At 39.3% G+C, this 26,379-nt stretch overlaps 1 protein-coding gene across 1 annotated transcript; it reads left to right on the top strand.

Annotated features, from left to right (window-relative positions):
* Positions 1-223: 223 nt before the first annotated feature.
* On the top strand, positions 224-3,763 carry LOC140886922 (probably inactive leucine-rich repeat receptor-like protein kinase At3g28040). The gene is made up of 2 exons (XM_073293847.1): positions 224-2,074; positions 2,172-3,763. Exons 1-2 carry the CDS (start codon positions 528-530, stop codon positions 3,661-3,663), a joined length of 3,039 nt encoding a protein of 1,012 aa, XP_073149948.1. The 5' UTR covers positions 224-527; the 3' UTR covers positions 3,664-3,763.
* Positions 3,764-26,379: the final 22,616 nt, after the last annotated feature.

Genomic DNA, 26,379 nt, shown 5'->3' on the forward strand with positions numbered 1-26,379 from the left:
AATGTGTAATTGTATATCTATTTCAATTTAACAAAAATATTGGAGTTTAAAATAATTTAAACAAAAGATAAAAGTGATTTGATAACTTGATCAAGTATCAATAAAATCATTTTTCATAATTTATATATTAATTTCATATTTTATGAATAGTTGATGTATCAAGGGAAAATGATTTTAATCGTTAAATAAATAAATTGTTGAGATAAACCAGATTTTGAAAGACGAAACATGACAAACACACCACACTGCCAAAACATTCTGCATAGATTCCAATTTTCCATGACTTCATCAAAAGATAAATGAATCCATTTTCATGTACACAACAACCACAAATTGCTACTTCCCACACTCTCACGTTAGCACACTATCACAGCCATTTCTGCGCAGAATCCAACGATCCCACCTCAAGATCTAGCCATTTCCACTGAAAAAAGAAAGAAAAAAAATTATGTTATTCTTTTTCTTGGCCAAATCCTTCCCTGTTTAGGAATGGATAGCTAGCCATTCTTCCTTTGTGTCAAGATTTGATGATCAAAATGAAGTCTTTTGCGGTGTTAATCTTGGCTACATTTGTGTCAGCAGCGTTTCTGATAGGTTGTTTGGGTGAAGAGACTCTGCAACTTAACGACGATGTTTTAGGCCTCCTTGTGTTCAAATCAGCTCTTCAAGATCCTTGGAGGAACCTGGACTCGTGGAATGAAGATGACAACTCCCCCTGTGGATGGAAATTCGTGAAATGCAACTCCAGAAATGGCCGTGTTATGGAGATTTCACTCGACGGGTTGGGTTTGTCGGGGAAGTTTGGTAGGGGCCTGGAGAAGTTGGGTTTCTTGAAGGTACTTTCTTTGTCCAATAACAAAATTTCGGGTAGTGTAAATCCAGAGTTGGCTCTTGTCTCAAGTCTTGAGAGGCTGAATCTCAGCAATAATAATCTTACGGGGATAATCCCTTCGTTTCTTGATAACATGAGTTCGATTCAGTTCATTGATCTGTCACAGAATTCTTTATCTGGGACTGTTTCTGATACCATTTTTGATAATTGTCCCGCTCTTCGGTTTTTATCTTTAGCTGGAAATTTTCTTCAAGGGCAATTTCCAGGCTCTGTTGCTAGATGTGCTGTTCTGAATCATCTTAACTTGTCGAACAATCGTTTTTCTGGGAACCCGAATTTTTCTGGGGGAATTTGGTTGCTAACAAGGCTTCGAACGTTGGATCTTTCGAACAATGCCTTATCCGGACCACTATCTGTTGGTATTGCTGGTATACATAACATGAAACGGGTGTTTTTAAATGGAAATCAATTTTCCGGATCCTTGCCAGCTGATATTGGGTTATGCCCACATCTAAATACGTTGGACTTCAGCAATAATCTCTTTACAGAAGGGATTCCAGATAGTTTGCAAAGCCTTACAGCTCTTACGTATTTGAATTTATCCAAGAACTTGCTTACAGGAGATTTCCCTCAATGGATCAGTAAATTGAGCAGCCTGGAATACCTTGATTTTTCAAGAAATGATTTGATGGGATCTTTTCCAATGTCAATGGGAGACTTGAAATCTTTAAAATTTCTGAGTCTTTCTGAGAACAAGTTGAGTGGAACCATTCCAGAGTCCATGGGAGATTACTCGACCTTAACTATAATCAGGTTGAGAAGAAATGGCTTCAATGGCAGTATTCCAAAGGGGTTATTTGACATGAACTTAGACGAAATGGATCTTTCACGAAACGAGCTCACGGGTCCGATTCCTTCTGCTTCCAGTAAAATCTTTGAGTCCCTTCAGATACTGGATCTATCGGATAATAGTCTCACTGGAGAAATTCCAGCAGAAATAGGCCTTTCCGCCAAGCTAGGATACTTGAATCTGTCTTGGAACCATTTGGAATCGAGAATGCCACCTGAGCTCGGGTATTTTCAGAATTTGAGTGTGTTGGATCTCAGAAACAATGGCTTAATTGGATCGGTTCCTGGTGATATATGTGATTCTGGTAGCTTGGCTATCCTACAGCTTGATGGAAATTCATTGACAGGTCCAATTCCTGAAGAAATAGGCAACTGCACTTCTCTCTACTTGCTGTGAGTTCTAGAAGTTTTGTTGTTTATATCGCAATTCGGGACCATGATTTTGGCCTTTTTTTTTATATGTTTGACGAGATCGTTAATTGTAATACAGGAGCTTGTCCCATAACAATTTGAGTGGTCGAATTCCCAGAACAATGTCAATGCTAAACAAGCTCAAGATTCTGAAGTTGGAGTTCAACGAATTGAGTGGAGAAATACCTCAAGATCTTGGAAAACTTGAAAATCTCTTGATTGCTAATGTATCCTACAATCGGCTTGTGGGTCGACTGCCTTCTGGAGGCATTTTCCAAACGTTAGATGCGAGTGCGATCCAGGGTAATTTGGGTATTTGCTCACCCTTATTGAAGGGGCCGTGCAAGCTTAATGTCCCAAAGCCTTTGGTTCTTGATCCATATGCTTATGGCAATCAAGGAGGGGATCGAGACAATAACGATCGCCAACACCCGAGTGGTACTGATTCCACAAACATTAGGCATCACAGGTTCCTTAGTGTTTCATCTTTGGTGGCAATATCAGCTGCAGCTGTGATTGCTGTCGGGGTAATGGTGATAAGCTTGTTGAATGCTTCGGCTCGGAGGAAAATTTCCTATATAGAGAATGCTTTAGAAAGCATGTGTTCAAGCTCCACAAGATCAGCGAACTTGGCAACTGGAAAACTCGTTCTTTTGGACTCAAAATCGACACCTGATTGGCTGAGTACTAGTATTGAACTGATACTAAACAAGGCCATCGAAATTGGCGAAGGGGTATTTGGTTCGGTGTACAAGGCTTCGTTGGGGAGTGAAGGAACAGTTGTGGCAATCAAGAAACTGGTGACAGCCAATACACTTCAGTATCAAGAAGAATTCGACAGAGAAGTAAGAATTATTGGAAAGGCAAGACATCCCAATCTGATTTCACTTAGAGGATATTACTGGACGCCACATTTGCAGCTTCTTGTATCAGATTATGCAGCGGAAGGAAGCTTACAGGGCAAATTACACGAGCAGACGTCGTCTTTCATCCCACTTTTATGGCCTCACCGGTTCAAGATAGTGCTAGGAACAGCGAAGGGTCTCGCCTATTTGCATCACTCGTTCCGTCCACCAATCATACACTACAACATAAAACCTAGCAACATTCTCCTAGACGAGAACCTGAACCCAAAAATTTCCGATTTTGGACTGGCAAGGCTTCTAACCAAGCTCGATAAGCATGTCGTGAGCAACCGGTTTCAGAGTGCACCTGGATACGTGGCCCCAGAATTAGCATGCCAGAGCTTAAGGGTCAACGAAAAATGCGACGTATATGGCTTCGGTGTGCTGATTCTTGAGCTGGTGACAGGCAGGAGGCCGGTGGAGTACGGAGAAGATAACGTGGTGATATTGAGTGATCATGTTAGAGTTTTGCTGGAACAAGGAAACGTGTTGGATTGTGTGGATCCGGGCATGGGGGAGTATCCCGAAGAGGAGGTTCTTCCAGTACTTAAACTGGCCTTGGTGTGCACTTCTCAGATACCTTCAAGCAGGCCTTCCATGGCAGAAGTGGTGCAAATACTGCAAGTCATACAGACCCCAGTAGCACACAGAATTGAAGCTTTCTGAACGTGAACATATTTAATTCTTGTGTTTTTGCTTGTTTTTGTTTGGTAGAAGTTGTATCGAAACTAGCTTTTTATTTGCAATTCTAGATTCCATTCTTGCAAATTTTGTTACTTTTCACATAAAAGTTAGTGTTAATCTTCCTCAAGTCGCAGGACAGATATAGGAAGGCGTAGAGGAGTCCACTTGATGACAAAATTACACAACCAAAGGACACACACAGTTTGTCAATCAGAAGGATAAAAGCAAATTTAACGTATTCGACAGTACGTGTACCTAAATGCATACAACAGACGATATATAAGACAACCCAGCTAGTGATATTCTAGACCGAAACCTCTCGGATCTTAAGGCTTTCACATTTGCTACTACACGAAGAGATTCTTGACAATCGTATTTTCTATGATTAAAGTAAAGATACTTTTAACTTTTAAGGGCAAATTGGCGATAAATCTCTAACCAAAAACATAAATGAGTGCCCGGTCCCTCAAAAAAACTTATTCTGAAATCCCTCACATACTTATTTTCCCCTTCTATTTTTATAACGACCCAACCAACATCCGCTACTAATCAGAAGCTAATTAAGCTTGCATTTAACTTAAGCAAAATATAATCAGAATTTAACAACAGAAAAGTAAAGAATCTAAATCAAAATGCAGTCAGCAGAATACAAGCGACAGAAAACCCATAAATAAACACTGTATAATACTACCAAGTCGAACAGTGTATCAAATCCCTAACTAAGGGAAACTCACTGGAACCCTGGATCCGGGTCTCCGCCTTGCCGCGATCCTCCGGCGTCGCCCAATCTAAGACATGTCCCGTCGAATAGAGTGTCCATAAAATACAGAAATACTAGACGTGAGCAACTACGCTCAATACGAAAGCAATTATATATAAACAAGTACCATGCAAAAATGATTTAAAAGCCAGTAAAACTCATTCTGCTCAGGGTTGCCAATTGAATATGCACAACCGACTGGAGAGCGACTCCGCGGGGTACATTCACATACTCTCCCTATGACCGTAGCGTGAGTCTCCGACGTCGCGGCGTCTCCCGGTGATTGACAAAACAAAACGGGGCTGAGCCTCCCCTCACCTGACCCACCTCTTACGAGATGCAATATAGAATAATCATGCATGTGCTTAAACAATAAAACCGTAAAACATGGCACATACCATCAACATAAATGTGTATATATTATGCCGGCTATCTCGGTCAGTACTTACATACCTCAAACTCAACAATAAGAGCAAACTAGCAAGTCCTGCTCTCTATTCTAAGCCTATAATCATGTAGTCGCTATATCACTTAAAGTGCTCTAAAAGTCTTAACTAGACTATTAGAAACTCCCTAAAGTTATTAGGGACCCAAAGTTATACCTGCGTCCGTCGTCAGCCCACTGATGGAGACTGCCTCAAATATAGTGACCCGTATCCAGAATTAATGAGTAATTAGCACTTAATTCAGTAATCATATTTAGATTAAATAAAACATGATTTAGGGAATTCCTAAAAGGGATTAAGAAATTGAGAATCGGATTCAGGACGTCCGAAAATGGCCCGAAGGGTTTAAACTATCGGGTAGGATCGGACGATCCGATCAGAGAACGGACCATCCGAAGTACGCGAGATCGGACGCTCCGATCAGGTAAACGGACTGTTCGATCTGACTAGGGATTACATCATCAAGTTGGTCAGCATGATGACGTCATTGCTGACATCATGAGAGGACATCGGACGCTCCGATGCATGGATCGGATGGTCCGATATGTACCCGGGATAGGTGTATAGTTGCATGTAAATGGATTGACGTGTGGCAGAGAACGGACGGTCCGATGCATGGATCGGACGGTCCGATGAAGATCGGATGCTTCGATGGCGTGATCGGATGCTCCGATCGCAGTCTATAAATAGAGGGTCTGAGAGCTCATTTCTTGCACCGAGTTCCCTCCTTTCCTCTTGCTTCTTAGTCCATATTGGCCATTTCATAGCTTTTAGGCGTACCCCAAAAGTTGGCGAGGAGTTCCGGAAGTTGCAGCGGAGCTGTGTCTAGGATTTGGTACATTCAACAGCAAAGGGTTGACGATGGACGCAGGTATAACTTTGGGATCCTAAAAATATTAAGAATTATGCTATAGCTTAGTTAAGGCTTTTAGATCTTAAATAGTGATGCATGGGTATTTTGCATTGTAGACGCAGTAGGATGGTCAATAGGCTTGGAACCTAGACATGACTTATAGGACTGCCTTAGTAAGGTACGTGAGTATTGACTGAGATTACCAGCAGGGTATGCATGCTTACATGTTGCATTTATGTGTCATGATTGCATGGATTATTTATGCGGCATTTGCATATCATATTATGCCTGTACATATTTTGAGATGGCTCAGTAGGGTTGCTCAGCCCTGTTTGAACGTTTGATGTCGAGGGCCCCGCTGACCGAACTAGCCGACACTGACATCGAGGGATCCCAGGTCCACGTCCAGTTTGAAGTGAGTGGTCGCACACAGTGGTTTGACTCCCCGTTGTGACGAGCACATGTCCTAGGCACCAGTTTGAGCAGTTTTGATACAGTTATCCCAGATACGGATACCCGGACATTTCATCATGCATGCATCATGTCTGTATGTTTACCCGTACTAGCGTATTGGGCTTTAGAGATCACGTCTAGTGTTTTCGGTTTTCTGGACACCCCATTCGACGGGGCAGTTGGAGGTGCAGGTACTGCGCCCAGAGACTTAGAGTAGTCAGTGATCAGAAAGAGACAGCAAGATTAGCTGTAGGATTTATTTACATTAATTCGATTGGATTATATTTATCGAATTTGTTTAACCGGTTGTATTTCGCCGGTCTAGCATTTATTTGGGTTTCCGTAGCATATCTTTGATTTTGTTAAATTTCATGCTTAATTAAGCCTTAATATCTGATTAATAGTGGATCCAGGTTGGGTCTGTGACGCTCGGGGCTGAAGAGGCAGGGAGTGATCGCCGGTGCCAAGAGGTTGCACGGACAATGAGCGGCTCCTGGTAGGCTTCTAGGCGGAGGGAGACATGAATGAACCGATCCCGTGCCGGAATGAGAGGGATTCTGAGACTGTGTAGGTATGGGACTACATGGTTGAGGAGGGGTTAAAAGATTTCATATGTGCTACTCATATCAACATAATTATATCTAATAAAAATGCATGCATGAATTAAATATATATTTACGGACAAATTTTCATGAAATAAAGAAATAAATGATATTTTTTTAAGTTCATGCATCATGTAAGAATTTTTATGATAAGTTTAAATGTATGTTAAGAAAAATATATTTTTATGGAAGTTGAAGTGAAGGTGGAAAGTGATGTGGTTGGAGGCCGGGATACCTGGGCCCGATGACCTTCCTAATGATGTATAAGTATGATGAGCTTATGGATCCAGCTGAGAGGGCTGGTGAAGTGGCAGCACAGAGGTGAAAACCCCACCGCCGCGTACGTTGGTTTATAGATTGATCAATCGCTCAGTATGATGCCACCGACATGGATACGACCTGTTGAGAACTAAGAAATTATGATAAGACATTTTATGAGATTTATTAAATATGATGTTTATGTTTAGCATGATGATGAAGCATTATAATTATTTATTCATGTTTATATGCATAATATTTTAAGAGCATGCACGTATAATTATTATTCACGTATTTTATATGATGTGTGCTTGTGTGTGGTTTCATTTTGTTATATAAGGATAAAACGTGCTGAGCCTCTAGGCTCACTAGATTTAAATGGTGCAGGTGAGCAGAATGTTAATGAAGTTAATGTGTTCCCGACTGGTGGCGAGGGCATATGAGTATCCAGGCGGCTATAACCCGTGACCATTGCTCTAAGATGATTTTTATGTTGAGACTAGAACATATATTTCCACATATGTATTATTATTATTATAGATTTTTAGTATATGCATGGATTTTACATTTAAGTAATTATTTTCTAAGTTTTCATGAATTTTTGTGAAAGAAATATTATTTAGGAATTTTATTATGACATTCTTATAAATTATTATTTAGTAATTAGTTTTAAGTATTTAATTGCATGCGTGTACCTTTATTGTATTTTTTGTGTATTTTTATTTTAAATTAAGTAACGCCCGGGGCTGAGGAAGCAGGGAGTGATCATCGGTGCCAAGAGGTTGCACGGACAATGAGCGGCTCCTAGTAGGCTTCTAGGCGGAGGGAGACATGAATGAACCGATCCCGTGCCGGAATGAGAAGGGATTCTGAGACTGTGTAGGTATGGGATTTATAACGCCTTAATGTATCAAGACGGGTCTTTTCAGCGTGCTTTGTCCTCACTCACACGCACCCTGAGAAACTTTCCAGGGGGTCACCCATCTTATAATTGCCCCAAGTCAAGCACGCTTAACTTTGGAGTTCTTATGTGATGAGCTTCCGAAAAGAAGATGCACCTTCTTGATATGAGTAGCACATATGAAATCTTTTAACCCCTCCTCAACCATGTAGTCCCATACCTACACAGTCTCAGAATCCCTCTCATTCCGGCACGGGATCGGTTCATTCATGTCTCCCTCCGCCTAGAAGCCTACCAGGAGCCGCTCATTGTCCGTGCAACCTCTTGGCACCGGCGATCACTCCCTGCCTCTTCAGCCCCGGGCGTCACAGGGTCGCTACATCAAAATTTAGGCACAGATCCTCTACTATCCCCGAAGCGCTCCGCCACTCCCAGACTTCCAGTAAGATGCCAAGAAAGCCCTATAATCGACTAAAAGGGACTAGAATAGAGAGAGAAGAGGTGAATTGGCAAATGAAAAGTGAGCCTTGCATCCCATATTTATAGAATTTTCCGATCGCATGATCGGAACTTTCGATCAGATCAGAACGTCCTATCCCTTGTTTCCGATCTCTCTCCGCCAACCACGTGTCGTTCAATAGCTCGCTGCCGACAGTCGACCGGAGCTTCCGATCACCTCTTCAGAGTTTCTGATCACATGACGTTATCAATGCTGACCTCATCCATGACAACTAACCTCAAGTAGAGTTCGAAGATTCCGAACCACGTTCGGAGCTTCCGATCCTAAACTGTGCTTCCAAACTACCCGATTGCTTGGAACCTTTCGGGCCATTTTTGAGCGTTCTGAATTTATTTTTGAACTCCTTAGATTCATTTGAAAATCCCTTAATCAAGTTTTACCCAAATTTAATCATGATTACCAAGTTAATTACTTAATTTGGGTATGAGTCACTACATTTTTTCCCACTTAAGAAATTTCTTTCCCGAAATTCAAACTTGAGGAATAAAGCAGACAAACCATAAAAGAATTCTTTGTTACATCTGATTCTCAAGGATTACAACACTATCCAAAAGAAAATACAAGGCTCAAAACTATTTTGGATGCTCTACACGCATCCGGCTCTCTAGCTCCCAAGTCGCTTCCTCGGTACCTCTGCGCTGCCACTGAACCATAACTATCGGTATGCGCTTATTACGAAGTACCTTCTCCTTCCTGTAAAGGATCCTGAGAGGTATCTCCAAGTACAAAAGATCCTGATCTAACTGAATCTCTGACGGATGCAACACATGTGACTCGTCCAAAACATACTGCCTCAGCAAAAAAACATGAAACACATCATGAATTCCATAAAGATAAGGTGGCAAGGCTAAACGATAGGCCACATCTCCAACTTTCTCAAGAATCTCGAATGGTCCAATGAATATCGGCGATAACTTACCCTTCAGCCCAAACCTCGTCACTCTCCGAAAAGGCAAAACCCTCAGAAAAACATGCTCTCCTGGCTGGAACTGCAATGGTCTACGATGCGTGTTAGCATAGCTAGCCTGTAAGGCCCGGGATTAATTATATTAATCCGAACTTATTTAATTTTAATCCGAGTATATTTAATTTGGGAATATTTAGAGTTTTGATTAAAATTCTAATATTCTTAAATTATTAAAGATTGAAATTGAATTAAAAATAAGGACCGAGGACCGAATTGCAATTATTGAAGAATTGAGGGACTAAATTGCAATTTGGGCTGAAGTTATCTGATTTTAATTATACTTATCAGCATGATACGTGTAGGAAATAGAATTTCTTCAGCAAAGTTGAATTAGAGAAGCCGAGATCCTTTTGTTTCTTTTGGATTTTCAATCTTCAAAGTTTCGTAACTTTTGAACCGGTTGTCCGATTTCGATTTCGTAAATTGTTCTGGAATCCTTACGACGAGGGCTTCGATCTCGTGTAAGTGTTATGTTGTGTTATATGGATTTCAAAATCAATAAAGGGCAGATATCAGATTTTGAATCATTGATCATGTTTTTTGAATTGTATCGCTTCTATTTTCGAAATCGGATCAAAGTTGGATGATTGAATGTTGTGGATATGACTTATAGCATGTATATATATGAGTTTAGCTGCTGATATGATGTTATGTGATTGAGTTTTATACTATATATGCTGATATATGAATTTGAGTTACAAGTTTCAAAGTCGAGATTTACGTCGGTTATCGATTTTCAACCGCTACGTCGTTTAATCGAGTTTTTGGACTGTTTTGATATTCGATAGCTAAGCTGAAACACTTTTTCTTGATGATGTGAATTTTATAGAATTTTATTTTTCAGTTTCAGTTGAGTTTGGACGGCCAACGACTCGAGACAACGACTTTGAACCGAAGAATAAAGAGTTGAGGTTTGAAATGAGTTTGATTGACGATCGATTAATGGTTTTGATTCGTTTCTGAAATAATAATCTTGAATGAAGTTTGATATAAGTATGTTGGTTGTTATATTTCAGATTGAAGAGTTCAGAACCGAGATAAACGAAGGTATAATAACGACATCGCGAAGTAGGGACTTTGAAGCTCAAAAACGACTATTTTGAGTTGGCCCGCAAAAACCACATACTTGTTTATGTTTTTGATTTGATTGTGATGTTGTCGATCCATCTCAGGTAGTGGATCTTTAGATTCGATTTGATATTATGCTATATTGAATTGATTCTATGTCAAGGTTGTTGTTAACCTGATTTGCGAGTCGGTTACAAACTCGTTAGATGGATATCCATGTCAAGATTAGTTATGAATCTTGATGGCTCTGAAGTTATGTGAATAAATTTGTATGTAAAGCGTTTACGTACTCTATTTGTTGAGTCGAGTTTAAATAGAGTCAAGATGATGTATTTAACGCTTTCTATATGTTGGTTATACTGAGAATTGTTTCTTACCGGAGTTTATCCGTCTGTTGTCTTGTTTTGTATGTGTGCATGACAACAGAAGGGGCAGGAGCTAGTCATCGACATCATTGACAGCTGGGAGAGAGTCTAGCACGTGAGGACTCGGGTTGTAGATGATGTCTTGAACTTTAGAAGCATGAAACTTTAGTCTAGTTGGTTTTGAATTACATGTATAAAGTTTGAGATAATTGATGTCATTTACCGATCTTTAGCGACTCGTTGATGTAATGAAATGCATGTATAAATGCTTATGACCTTGTTTATGAGTATATGCATGTTTTGGACTTGATATATCATGATTGGGATTGAATTTGGTGATTGGTATTGATGGTGCACGGTTTTGACAGCACAAGAACTTCTCTGCAGATTTCTGGAATTTGAAGCCCGCTCGATCCGCAAAAGTTGATGGATCGAGCGAGCCCTGTATTTTACAAAACAGAGATTTGAGTTTTTGGCTCGCTCGATCCGCAGAAGTTGACGGATCGAGCGAGGCCAAATTATACTTCCATCCGAGAGCTGAGCAATTGTGCTCGCTCGATCGGGTGTTTTTCCCCGATCGAGCGAGACACTGAAATTTTAAATTTTTTTTTTACTTGGCTCTTGGTTTATTTAATTGATGTTTAATGAATGTTAATTATTCATTAATTTCCCTAAGATGAGATTAGCAACCCGAGGTCCCCACAACAGGTGGTATCATAGCATAAGTTTCTTGGATTGAGACTAGATGAGCGGGGTAGATCAAGTCTTTTGTTCTGATTTATTTATTGCTTTCATAATTGTATGGTATATGATTTATTGATTACAGATATTAAATTGTCACATGATGCTGTGATAATTTGCGAAGAATATGCTATACAATGGTTTGAATTACATGCTATCTGGTTATTTGATTGACGTACTAGCCTGTATTATGAGGATGAATCGAAACTCGATCTTTTATAAAGGCAATGTGGACTGCAACAGACTTGTTGTAATTGAGATTGAACTGTACACTAATCTGTTTGATTATCAGATATGCCTCCCCGACCAGCACCGAGAGTTAGACAGACGTTGGCTACGAATCAGCCTGAACAGACAAATGCTGCACAGGTCCCGGTGATAGTGTCTGAACATGGACAGGGTAGTACGTCTACTGATGAGTTTAGTGATGCTAATCCGATGGAGAAACTTCTGAAACGATTCCAGTCATTCCAACCACCGAAGTTGCAAGGAACAGAGAATGCTGTGGAGTGTGAGAACTGGCTGGAAGATATTGAGCAGTTATTTGAGTCTATTGATTATACAGATGATCATCGTGTGAGACTGGTAATTCATCAACTGCATGGCCTTGCCAAGAGTTGGTGGATAGCGACGAAGAAAGCATTGGAGAACCAAGGTACTGTTATTACCTGGTCTATATTTCGAACTGCTTTCTATCAGCGTTTCTTTCCTGTGTCTTATCACAAGGACAAAGGAGCAGAGTTTGCAAGTCTGCAACAGGGGCAGTTGAATATTGAAGAATATGTTGCCAAATTCACTAGCCTGTTGAAGTTTGCTCCACATATCGCTGTTAATGATGAAGCTCAAGCCGATAAATTCATCAATGGTTTGAATCTTGAAGTGTTTACACTTGTGAATTCGGGATGACCAAATACCTTTACTGATGCTCTGAATCGAGCAAAGGGTGCAGAAGCAGGGATACTGAAACAACGAGGAGCACAGTTTGTGCCACAGCCAGTGAGACAGTCCCAAGAACAGTCACAGATTCCACCGCCACCTCGATTTGAAGCTGGAGGTAGCATTAGTGGAAAGAAGAACTTCTTTAAGGGCAAGAGTAAACAGTTCAAAAGATCTGGTGGTAGTAGCTCTTCGAGTTCAGGTAGTTCCCGACAATCTAGGGCTGGATAGAAGTCTGATGTGTATTGCACCAAGTGTGGTGGACGCCATACCAGTGAACAATGCCGAGGTGTATTTGGAAGCTGCCACATTTGCAACAAGATGGGACATTTTGCAAGAGTGTGTCCACAACAAGGATTTGAGGGTGCACAAGGTACCGGATCATCGAGACCGGTAGGTCAATCTACATCTTCTGTTCACTCTTTTCAACCACAGCCTGCAGCACCGAGTAGAGGAGGAGGTCAGACGGTGAATCAACCTCCGAGGCAACAAGCAAGAGTGTTTGCATTGACTGAAGAGCAAGCACAAGCAGCACCAGACGATGTGATTGCAGGTAACTGTTCTCTTTATGGTTATCCTGTCTATGTCTTATTTGATACGGGTGCATCGCATACCTTCATCTCTGAGCAATTTGTTACATTGTATTCATTGCCTATTGTGTCATTAGATACTGTAGTGTCTATATCTTCACCGTTGGGAAAAGGTATAGTATCAGTGAAGGCTGTAAGAAATTGTGTACTACAGTATGAAGGTAATGAAGTTGAGCTTGACTGTATCGTTCTTGGTTTATCTGATTTTGATTGCATAATCGGTATCGATATGCTAACCAAGTACAGAGCAACAGTGGACTGTTTTCAGAAGATTGTGAAGTTCAGACCTGATATGACTGATGAATGGAAATTCTATGGTAAGGGATCACGAGCTAGAATTCCTTTGATATCTGTTTTTTCTATGACTGACTTGTTACAGAAAGGGGCATAAGGATTTCTTATTTATGCAGTCGATATACTGAAGACTAGTCCGACATTGACTGATATACCGGTGGTGAGTGAGTTGCAGATGTATTCCCTGATGAGATTCCAGGATTGCCACCGTACAGAGAGGTAGATTTCGGTATTGAATGGATTCCAGGTACAGAATCGATATCAAAAGCACCTTACCGAATGGCACCGATTGAACTGAAAGAACTGAAAGACCAACTTGAAGATTTGTTGGCCAAATGATATATTAGACTGAGTGTATCCCCATGGGGTGCTCCGGTATTATTTGTTCGAAAGAAAGACGGATCAATGAGATTATGTATTGACTACCGGCAATTGAACAAAGTAACGGTAAAGAATCGCTATCCTTTACCTCGTATCGATGATTTATTTGATCAATTGCAGGGATCGTCAGTATATTCGAAGATTGACTTACGATCCGGATATCATCAACTGAGGGTTAGAGATGAAGACATTTCTAAGACTGCGTTTAGAACCAGGTATGGCCATTATGAATTCATAGTCATGCCTTTTGGTCTAACGAATGCACCAGCAGTTTTTATGGGATTGATGAATAGAGTATTTCAAAGATATTTAGATGACTTTGTGATTATATTTATCGATGATATTTTGATATACTCTAAGAATCTGTGTGAACATGCTGATCATCTCCGAACTGTATTGAGAATATTAAGAGAAGAGAAATTGTATGCCAAGTTATCCAAATGTGAGTTTTGGTTGCAGCGAGTTGTTTTTCTTGGTCATGTAATTTCAGGAGATGGAATTTCAGTGGATCCGAGTAAATTTGAAGCTGATATCAGTTGGCAGAGACCGACATCTGTGCCAGAAATTTGAAGTTTTATGGGCTTGGCAGGTTATTACCGTCGATTCATTCGAGATTTTTCATCTATAGCGAAGCCTATTACACAGCTTACACAGAAGAATGCACCATTTATATGGTCTGATGCGTGTGAAAGAAGTTTTATCGAACTTAAGAAGAGATTGACGACAGCGCCAATTTTAACAATCCCTACAGGTACTGGTGATTTTATTGTTTATTGTGATGCTTCTCACCAGGGTTTGGGATGTATTTTAATGCAGAAAGGACATGTTGTCGCCTATGCTTCTCGACAACTAAAATCACATGAAGTCAGGTATCCGATTCATGATCTTGAATTGGCTGCAATCGTCTTTGCATTAAAGATCTGGAGACATTACTTATATGGCGAGAAGTTTGAAATCTTTTCTGATCACAAAAGTCTGAAGTATCTGTTCTCACAATCTGAATTGAATATGAGACAACGACGATGGCTTGATTTATTGAAGGATTTTGATTGTGAAATCAAATACTATCCAGGAAAATCTAATGCAGCAGCGGATGCCCTAAGTAGAAAGGTATGTGCTTTATCCTTGTCTACGATAGGTGTATCTAATTTGATTGAAGATTGTTGTAGTTCTGGGTATGTATTTGAGACAGATAGAAGGCCGATGAGAGTGTATGCAATCAGTGCTGAGCTAGAGTTATTGATTCGTATCAAAGAAGCACAAAAAGCCGATCAGAAGGTGCAGAAATCGATTGAAATGATTCGATCAGGACACCAGTCTGAGTACAAGGTTAGTGATGATGATATCTTGTATGTGAATGACCGAATAGTTGTTCCCAATATTGCAGATTTGAGACAGAATATTCTAAAAAAAGCCCATTGTAGTCGCTTTAGTGTTCACCCTGGAGGTAGAAAGATGTACAACGACTTGAAGAGTCAGTACTGGTGGAAACAAATGAAGTCTGATGTGACTGAATTTGTATCTAAATGTTTGAATTGCCAACAGGTGAAGGCTGAAAGAAAGAAACCAGGTGGCTTATTACAGAGTTTATCGATTCCTGAATGGAAATGGGATCATATTTCCATGGACTTTGTAACGAAATTGCCACGATCATCTCGAGGATGCGATGCTGTTTGGGTGATCATCGACAGATTGACGAAATCTACGTTCTTTATTCCGTATCGAATGACTTATCATCATGATCAAATGGCGGATCTCTATATTCGAGAAGTGGTAAGACTACATGGTGTGCCAAAGTCGATTGTATCCGATCGAGATCCGAGGTTTACTTCGCACTTTTGGCATAGCCTATAGGAAGCTCTAGGTACGCGTTTACATTTGAGTACTGCTTATCATCCTCAAACGGACGGTCAATCTGAACGAACTATTCAGACGCTTGAGGATATGCTTAGAGCTGTAGTACTTGATTTTGGCATTACATGGCAAAATTCTATACCACTCGTGGAATTTTCTTATAACAACAGTTATCAGACGAGTATAGAGATGGCCCCATTCAAAGCATTATATGGGAAGAAGTGTCAATCGCCTTTGTATTGGAATGATGTTTCTGAGGTACCTGAGTTAGGGCCAGATATGATCAGACAGATGACTGAGAAAGTGAAATTGATACAGCAAAGAATGAGAACAGCGCAGCATAGAAAGACGAGATATGCAAATGTACGACGACGGCCATTATCTTTTGATCAGGGAGATAGAGTGTTTCTGAAGATTTCACCGTTCAGGGGCACAGTTCGATTTGGCAAACGAGGAAAATTATCTTCGAGGTATATTGGGCCGTATGAGATTCTCGAGAAGATAGGCAATCTAGCTTATCGACTCGCTCTTCCTATGTATTTATCCGGGATATATGATGTCTTTCATGTATCGATGTTGAGGAAGTACATATCTGATGCATCTCATGTGATTCGCTCCGATGAAGCTGAGTTGGATGATACTCTTTGCTACTTTGAACGACCTATTCAAATTCTTGATAGGAAGACGAATCAACTCCGAACGAAGACAATTCCATTGGTGAAGATTCAATGGAGCAGACACGGAGTTGAAGAAGCAACGTGGGAAGTCGAAGAAGATATGAAGCAACGATTTCCTTATCTATTCCACTGATGTGAGTTCTTATTCAGTTTTCAATTATTCTTTATTCTTATGAGCATGCGGACTGCATATCTATACTGTTTATGAATTCGAGGACGAACTCATGTCTTAGTGGGGGAGAAATGTAAGGCCCGAGATTAATTATATTAATCCGACTTATTTAATTTTAATCCGAGTATATTTAATTTGGGAATATTTAGAGTTTTGATTAAAATTATAATATTCTTAAATTATTTAGGATTGAAATTGAATTAAAAATAAGGACCGAGGACCGAATTGCAATTATTGAAGAATTGAGGGACTAAATTGCAATTTGGGCTGAAGTTATCTGATTTTAATTATACTTATCAGAATGATACGTGTAGGAAATAGAATTTCTTCAGCAAAGTTGAATCAGAGAGGCCGAGATCCTTTCGTTTCTTTTGGATTTGCAATCTTCAAAGTTTCGTAACTTTTGAACCGGTTGTCCGATTTTGATTCCGTAAATTGTTCTGGAATCCTTACGACGAGGGCTTCGATCTCGTGTAAGTGTTATGTTGTGTTATATGGATTTCGAAATCAATAAAGGGCAGATATCAGATTTTGAATCATTGATCATGTTTTTTGAATTGTATCGCTTCTATTTTCGAAACCGGATCAAAGTTGGATGATTGAATGTTGTGGATATGACTTATAGCATGTATATCGATGAGTTTAGCTGCTGATATGATGTTATGTGATTGAGTTTTATATGATATATGCTGATATATGAATTTGAGTTACAAGTTTCGAAGTCGGGATTTACGTCGGTTATCGATTTTCAACCGCTACGCCGTTTAGTCGAGTTTTTGAACTGTTTTGATATTCGACAGCTAAGTTGAAACACTTATCTTGATGATGTGAATGTTATAGAATTTTATTCTTCAGTTTCAGTTGAGTTTGGAAGGCCAACGACTCGAGACAACGACTTTGAACCGAAGAAGAAAGAGTTGAGGTTTGAAATGAGTTTGATTGACGATCAATTAATGGTTTTGATTCGTTTCTGAAATAATAATCTTGAATGAAGTTTGATATAAGTATGTTGGTTGTTATATTTCAGATTAAAGAGTTCAGAACCGAGATAAACGAAGGTATAATGACGACATTGCGAAGTAGGGACTTTGAAGCTCAAAAACGACTATTTTGAGTTGGCCCGCAAAAACCACATACTTGTTTATGTTTTTGATTTGATTGTGATGTTGTCGATCCATCTCAGGTAGTGGATCTTTAGATTCGAGTTGATATTATGCTATATTGAATTGATTCTATGCCAAGGTTGCTGTTAACCTGATTTGCGAGTCGGTTACGAACTCGTTAGATGGATATCCATGTCAAGATCAGTTATGAATCTTGATGGCTCTGAAGTTATGTGAATCAATTCGTATGTAAAGCGTTTACGTACTCTATTTGTCGAGTCGAGTTTAAATAGAGTCAAGATGATGTATTTAACGCTTTCTATATGTTGGTTATACTGAGAATTGTTTCTCACCAGAGTTTATCCGGCTGTTGTCTTGTTTTGTATGTGTGCATGACAACAGAAGGGGCAGGAGCTAGTCATCGATGTCATTGACAGCTGGGAGAGAGTCTAGCACATGAGGACTCGGGTTGTAGATGATGTCTTGAACTTTAGAAGCATGAAACTTTAGTCTAGTTGGTTTTGAATTACATGTATAAAGTTTGAGATAATTGATGTCGTTTACCGATCTTTAGCGACTCGTTGATGTAATGAAATGTATGTATAAATGCTTATGACCTTGTTTATGAGTATATGCATGTTTTGGACTTGATATATCATGATTGGGATCGAATTTGGTGATTGGTATTGATGGTGCATGGTTTTGACAGCACAAGAACTTCTCTTCAGATTTCTGAATTTGAAGCCCGCTCGATCCGCAGAAGTTGACGGATCGAGCAAGCCCTGTATTTTACAAAACAGAGATTTGAGTTTTTGGCTCGCTCGATCCGCAGAAGTTGACGGATCGAGCGAGGCCAAATTGTACTTCCATCCGAGAGCTGAGCAATTGTTCTCGCTCGATCGGGTGTTTTTCCCCGATCGAGCGAGACACTGAAATTTTAAATTTTTTTTTTTACTTGGCTCTTGGTTTATTTAATTGATGTTTAATGAATGTTAATTGTTCATTAATTTCCCTAAGATGAGATTAGCAACCCGAGGTCCCCACATAGCTTGTCGATCTTGAGAAACCTTGATCCTCCGCCTGATCAACTCTACCGTATCATTCATCTGCTGAACTAAATCCGGACCTTCAACTTGATTCTCGCCAACCTCATCCCAAAATAAAGGTATACAACAGCGACGTCCATAGAGAACCTCAAACGGTTCCATGCCAATGCTGAGATGATAATTGTTATTGTACGCAAACTCAACCAACTCCATATGGTCATGTCAAGCTAGACCAAAATCCATCACCGTATCTCTAAGCATATCCTCAAGAGTACGAATCATCCTCTCAGTATGTCCATCAGTCCTCGAATGATACGCGGTACTCAAGCTCAATGTAGTACCAAGAGCATGCTAGAAGCTACCCCAAAATATAGAGGTAAACCTCGGATCTCTGTCGCTAATGATGCTCAACGAAATCCCATGCAGACGAACAATATCTTGCACATACAACCGTGTCATCCGATCAAAAGTGAAATCCTGATTATAAGGAAGAAAATGCAGGGATTTCGACAATCAATCAACTACAACCCAAATCGCATCACAATTCATGGAAGACAACGACAAGTGAGTGACAAAATTCATCGTCACATGCTCCCACTTTAACTCAGGAATCTCTAAAATCTGAAGCAAACCACCAGGTCATCCAAATATTGCCTTGACCTGCTGACGCACAAGGCATCAAGACACAAACTGATATACGATGCGCTTCATTCCTATCCACTAGAATCTTGTTCGTAGATCCTTATACATCTTCATACTGCCTGGGTGAATAGTGTAAGGCCCGGGATTATTTAATTTTAATCCAAAAATATTTAATTTGGGAATATTTAGAGTTTAGAATTAAATTCTAATATTCTTAAATGAATAAGGATTGAAATTGATTAAATTGCTTTTCTGGGGACTGAATTGCAAATAGTCAAAAGTAGAGGGACTAAAGTGTAAATAAGCTATAGTTATCATCAAACCCACTTGATTTCTTACCATTTTAACGTGTAATCAACATAAGAAACGGGGGAAACGAACAGCAGCAAGAATCACACCATTTTTGACCCTTGAAACCTTCGATTTCTTTTGATCCGGCCATCAGATTTCAGAATCGAATATATATCTGCGATCACTACTCTGAGAGCTAAGTTCTGGTATAAATTTTATTGAGTTTTCTTTTACTTGAATTTTATGTTGAAGATGGAGTTTGATTATTATGATTTACATATGTTCATGAGCTAGTATCGGTTACGTATTCGCAGACGGATCGGAAAAAGACTGTTGTTCGGAATTCTTATAAATTTTAGAAGCTTTATTCGAAAACCTTCCATTCTGAATTATGTTTGGTCGTGTATATGCATGCTGATATGTTGGGGAATTATTGAAAGAGTGGGTGCCCGGTGAGCCAACTTGTGGCTAAAGGCTTTTATGACTCTATGTATAAACAATCTTTTGTTTAATATAATTTACACTTTTATAATGGCATTTACTTTATCATTTATCATATTATTATGTTGTGACATACTATAAGATGTTTAGATGAAGACCTTGAATATACTATAGTGTATGTAAGATGTGGTAGCACATGGGGATGGCTATCATGAAACACATCTTAAAGTCACTGTATATTCTAAACAGTTCCTAGTCAATTGAGCCGTCCGTTAATAAGGATAAGGATCGCTCGAGATTAAGACTAGCGTTTGCGATGCCGAGTACCACGTTTCATTGGTATGGAACATAGAGATGTTCAAGCATGCAAATGGATATTCATATGATGAACGATTTAACTACCCTATCCGGACTTTCCAAGTGGTTATCACTTATCGAGTGGATAAAGTCCGCGGTTTTGGTTGTACACCATTAGTCCTTACTACTTGAAACATCATTGAGACTCTATATGCTAGTACTTTACTTTGACTCGTTTGCCGACTCTATTGGGGTCATCAGGTGTCGGGATTGGGTACAGTTACGACACATATAGGATTCGATGCTTTGTTGTCAAGGATTCACCACATACTTGCGAGTGTGGATATCCTATGCAATCTGAGGAGATATTAGTGTGACGAATCTCTGGCCAGAGTACATGATGTGTTTTAGGTTACTTGGTTTCCTAGTAGCACATGCGATGTTACTATTTGATCTTCAAGATGTATTGCATAGTTGTCGAATCTCGAACGACTCTCGATTTACCAATGGTTGTTGATTTGATCGTGATATATGGATGAAGGGACCGTACTGTACGCTAACCAAAATCTATTGGTTCTTGCAGGCACTATCAGTGATACCTAGGGAATCATGGGGCGATGTTGCTAGGCGCTCTTACCATGATTCGATGGGTAAGTCGGAAATTGTTGTTCCGAGTCACAAGGAGTTGTGAGCCCACGGCTAGCTGTATCCCTGAACCATTGAGGGTCACACAAGTAATGGATTTCTAATCCCCGTTGAGATAATTAAATTTAAAGAGTTAAATTTAGTGAATAAAGAAGTGGGACTTCTTATTTAAAAATAGAGGGAGTAAGATTTCCTAAAATGACATAGTGATGGACATTTTTGGAAACCACTAAATTCAAATTCAGAAAATTTATCTTGACTTTAAAAGATGCAGAAATGGTTTCTGTGCACATTGGTGAAATTGGTTTATCAATCTGAGTCACGATGAATTTTATATTAATTTTTGAACATGCGGGCTTTGCTTGTCAGGCTTGAACTTATGACTAATGGGCCCTAAGCTGTTAGCAGCCCACATTATAAATAAGTTATTGCAGTACATAAATTAAATAACACAGGTCATAATTTCGAAAACCTAGAGAGCTCTCTCTTAGGGTTTTCGGCCGACCCCTCCCTCTCCCTCTCACAGTGTTCGAAAATTCTATCTGTAAATTTTTGAATTTGCAGACTGATTTAACAGATCATATCTGTTCTATCTCTTCGTAGAAACTTCTGATATACTTTCTAGTGTAGTCTATCAGAGGGATTAAACTTCTGTTCGTGGACCTGATTGAAGAATTGTTCGTTCATCAGTTCCTGGGATATACAACAAGAGCAGTTTAATCTGTTGGTGTCCATAATCTCGTTTCGAGATTTTAAGGTAAAATTTATATTGTTTAAATTTTATATTATCAATTTTAATCGTAGGAATTTGATACCCATATGGAATCGTTCCATATAAAATTTTAAAACTTCCGCTGCACCGGGTATCACTTTCTTTTTCAATCCGGAGAACGACCGTGTTCCAACAGTGGTATCAGAGCCAGGTTGTTCTCGGATTTTACGATTAAAATATTGTTCAATTGTACAAGCCTCGATTTTTCAGAAAAATAAAACGAAAAAAAAAAAATTTTAATTTTCCGGGGGGCCTGCCCGCTGCCTGAAAGGGCAGCGGCCGCGCAGCACGCTGCGCGCAGCTTGGCCGCGGATGCGGCCCAGCAGCCCAGCGCGCAGTTGGGCCACGCCGAGCGGCCAGCGAAGGGCTGGGCCCCCGGCCCGATTGTCGGGGACTGCCCGGGATCGTCCCGGGCAGCCCAGAAAAATTAAAATTTTATTTTTTTTGAAATTTTTAATTTCAGCCCGTTAATTGTTATCGAGCCCATTTTTTGGCTCGATTGAAAATTGTTTCAGTTGGTCCACGAGGCAATGGGTCAAAATTGTTTGAGCCTAAAATTTTTAAGAAAATTAATTTTGGATAAATTTTAAATTTTGGAAATTTATAAATTTAATCCAATAAATTAAATCTTTAATTATTAATTTTGGTACAATTGATAATAAAATATGATTTTATGTATAAAATTGGATTTTATATGTAAAATATGATTTTATGGATAAACTAGATAAAATATGATTTTATATATAAAATAAGATTTTATGTATGAAATATGATTTTATCTATTTACATTTATTGCCATTGCATGATATCCAATAAATTAATTTTTGAATTAAATACTATTGGATAAGGATGATCGATTGCCATGACCAATATTATAGGTGTATGTTAGGTTGTTTACATTTGGCTTTATTATTGATTGTTGGGTTTTATTAATGGGCCTGGTTTATGGCCCAAATTTGATTGTATCATTTGTAATAAAAGTGGACCTGGTTTATGGCTCGTTCCCACCCCTATAATGTATCCCTTTATTTGTCATAGTAATTTATTGTAAATTCACTAGAAATAGTGGGAGATTTTGAAGATGGAGGTGGGACCAGCAAGCAATGATAAAGACTGAAGAAATTTAAATTGGAAGCACAATGTAATAGGATTGCATTGCATACTTGCATATCACCTAGGATTGGACTTAGACTCGTGATTGGCAATCACGGGTCGATTAGTAATGGAATCGATCATCCTAAAATATAATATATGATATTATCGTTGTATGCATGTTTAGACTAAATTGTATGAATCCCGCAAGCATACAAATTTTAAATGATGAGACAAATTTTCAAAATTAAAAATCCCTCATTTTAAATATGATTTAAAATTGATATCAAGATAAATAAAAGAAATTTAAATATTGTTTAAATGTTCCTACCTTCCATCAATGATCAATATATGAGATGCTACCCGCGGATACGGTCTGGCTCATATTATTGGGGGGGCCCGTTCGTCGGAAAGCTGTACATTGGATCGACACATGTTGTAAGTTGGATGGAACTCCCATGAGATTGGCTCATATTATTGGAGATCCACATGGCGACCGTCCATCACAACTTAATATTGATGGGTCATCTTGACATGTCCCAATAATCGGCGTCATATTATTGGGCCCTTATTAGACATGAGGTAAAAAACATGGAGGTTGCTTTGGAAGCAATTGGGCTCTACCTTTTGAAAATTATGGTTGGCTGATATTATTCGGGACTATAATTTGTCAATTGGACTCCATGTTCCCACTAAAGAAAATGTTTCTCGTTTTCACTAGAGGATAGTGAAATCGTTAAAATAGTGGGAGTGAGATTCATAAAATAAATTTCGCCTATTTTATGTCTTAGTAAATTAATTAAACAATCACTGATTATTGTCTGTTTCTTTTCAGTATTTCATTAAGATGAATTCGCGCAATCCACTGTTCTCAATTCTCGAACAAAAAAAACTGACAGGCACAAACTATACGGAATGGTTCCGTAAGTTAAAGATTGTCTTGACCTCGGAGAAGATGTTCTACGTGTTAGAAAAATCTCCTCCGAAGGAAGCACCAGCTGATATAAGCCCGGAAGAGTTGGCCAAACTTGATAGATGGTGGGACCATGATATCAAGGCCAAATGCTATATGCAAGCTTCGATGTCTGATGAACTCCAGAGGCGATTTGAGGATACCGTGAATGCTACTGACTTTCACGTACAACTCAAGGAACTTTTTGGGGCTCAATCGAGAGCTGAAAGGTTCGCTACTGTAAAAGAGTTAATGACGTGTCGCATGCGTGAAGGGACTTCGGTCCGTGATCATGGGGTACGCGTGATTTGGCTCATTCAGAAGTTGGTAACGCTTGAATTGGTATTGGAGCATGAACTCAATGTGGACTTATTACGTCTCTCTCTTCCTTCATCGTTTGACGGTTTTGTGGTGAATTTCAATATGAACAAGATAGAGGCCTCCCTTGAAGAGATGATCAATATGCTTGTAACTTATGAAGCCACTTTAAAGAAGGATAAACCGGTTCTCTTGGTGGGCTCCTCTTCTACTGCTAAGAAGGGGCCAAGTACAAAGGGTAAGAAACGTTCTGCCCCATCCAAGAAAACCGGACCCGAGAAGAAGAACAAGAAAAAGGCTTCAAACATGGAAAAGTCCAAGGATGTTTGCCATCACTGCAAGAAACCCGGTCATTGGAAACGTAATTGCAAGGAATATATAGAGCAGTTGCGAACTGCGAAGGGTATGTTTTATATTGAAATAAATGTTTCACTTAATACTAATTCTTGGGTATTAGATACCGGATGTGGATCTCACATTTGCAATGATTTGCAGGTGATGACAAGAAGTCGCAAGCTTAGAATGGGTGAGACCCAGCTGAGGCTCGGAAATGGTTCTAGAGTTGAAGCCAAAGCTGTGGGAGACGTTTATTGAATTTTGCAGAACGATTTTAAATTACTTTTGAGAGATGTTTTATTTGTTCCAGACTTGATTAAAAACATTATTTCTGTTTCTATGCTTGATAGAGATGGTTTTTCTTGCAATTTTGTGAATGAGATTTGCAATATTTACAAGAATGAATGTTTGATTGGAAATGGACAACTTGAAAACGATCTATATAACTTAAAATTAAAAGACGTTCCAATAAATTATGTTGATAAACCGGTAACAACGAACAAAAGGAAAATCCTTAGTCAAAACCCGACAAACCTTTGGCATGCTAGGCTAGGTCATATTTCCTCAAGGAGGATGAACAAGCTAGTGGGAGATGGCATGTTTGATATATCTGATATTAACTCTCTACCTACTTGTGAGTCCTGCCTGAAAGGAAAAATGACTAAATCTCCTTTCAAAGGAAAACCTGAGCATAGTCAAAATCTATTGGATTTGATCCATACGGATGTTTGCGGACCATTTAGTATTGGTACCAAATTTGTTCACACCTACTTCATTACCTTTACTGATGATTATTCTAGGTATGGGTACTTATATTTGATGAAATATAAGTCTGAATCATTTGAAAAGTTCAAAGAATTCAAGGCTGAAGTAGAAAACAGACTAGGTAAAAGGATTAAAGCACTTCGATCGGATCGAGGTGAAAAATACTTGAGTACCGAGTTTTTGAGCTATCTAAAAGAGAATTGGATTCTCTCTCAGTGGACTCCTCCTATGACACCTCAGCTTAATGGTGTTTCGGAGCGTCGCAATCGAACTTTGTTGGACATGGTTTGATCCATGATGAGCTTCACTGAGCTCCCACCTTCGTTTTGGGGCTATGCTCTTGAAACGGCTGTATTGTTGTTGAACAACGTCCACACTAAAGCAGTGAACAAAACACCATACGAGTTATGGAATGGCAAAGCTCCTAAGTATTCGTACTTGAGGATTTGGGGATGTCCTGCTTACGTGAAGCAGACAGTGGGAGATAAGTTGGATAGTCGATCCACCTTATGTTATTTTGTAGGGTATCCGAAGAATTCAATAGGATATTATTTCTATCATCCTACTGAAACAAAAGTGTTTGTTTCAAGGAATGCCACCTTCTTGGAGAAGGAGTTCTTATTGGATAAGAAAGGCAAGATGATGGAACTCGAAGAAATTCGAGAAGAACCCTAGATACAAAATAATGATCCTACACCTCAAGAACCATTGATTGACACGCCTATTACTAGAAGATCCGAGAGGACGTCTAGGCCTCCTATTAGATATGGTTTTCTTCTTGAAGGGGATCAAAGTGAACCCGACATTGGATGTGATCCAAGAAACTTCAAGGAAGCAATTTCTTATGCAGATTTGAATTTATGGCTTGAAGCTATGCAGTCGGAAATAGATTCGATGCATACAAACCAAGTTTGGACTTTAGTAGATCCTCCCGATGGAATTGTTCCAATAGGGTGTAAATGGATCTATAAGAGAAAACTTGGGCCTGATGGAAAGGTACTGACCTACAAGGCACGATTGGTGGCAAAAGGTTATACTCAAAGACAAGGAGTTGACTATGATGAAACTTTTTCACCAGTCGCAATGTTCAAGTCCATAAGAATTCTTATTGCTATAGCAGCATGGTATGACTATGGGATATGACAAATGGATGTGAAGAC

This window comes from Henckelia pumila, chromosome 1 (assembly GCF_033568475.1).
Source record: "Henckelia pumila isolate YLH828 chromosome 1, ASM3356847v2, whole genome shotgun sequence".
NCBI classification, from domain to species: Eukaryota; Viridiplantae; Streptophyta; class Magnoliopsida; order Lamiales; family Gesneriaceae; genus Henckelia; species Henckelia pumila.

Coding starts and splice junctions, on each gene's coding strand:
- LOC140886922 (XM_073293847.1), top strand. CDS start 528: ATGATCAAAATGAAGTCTTTTGCGGTGTTAATCTTGGCTACATTTGTG. Junction 2,075..2,171: donor TGCACTTCTCTCTACTTGCT/GTGAGTTCTAGA, acceptor ATTGTAATACAG/GAGCTTGTCCCATAACAATT.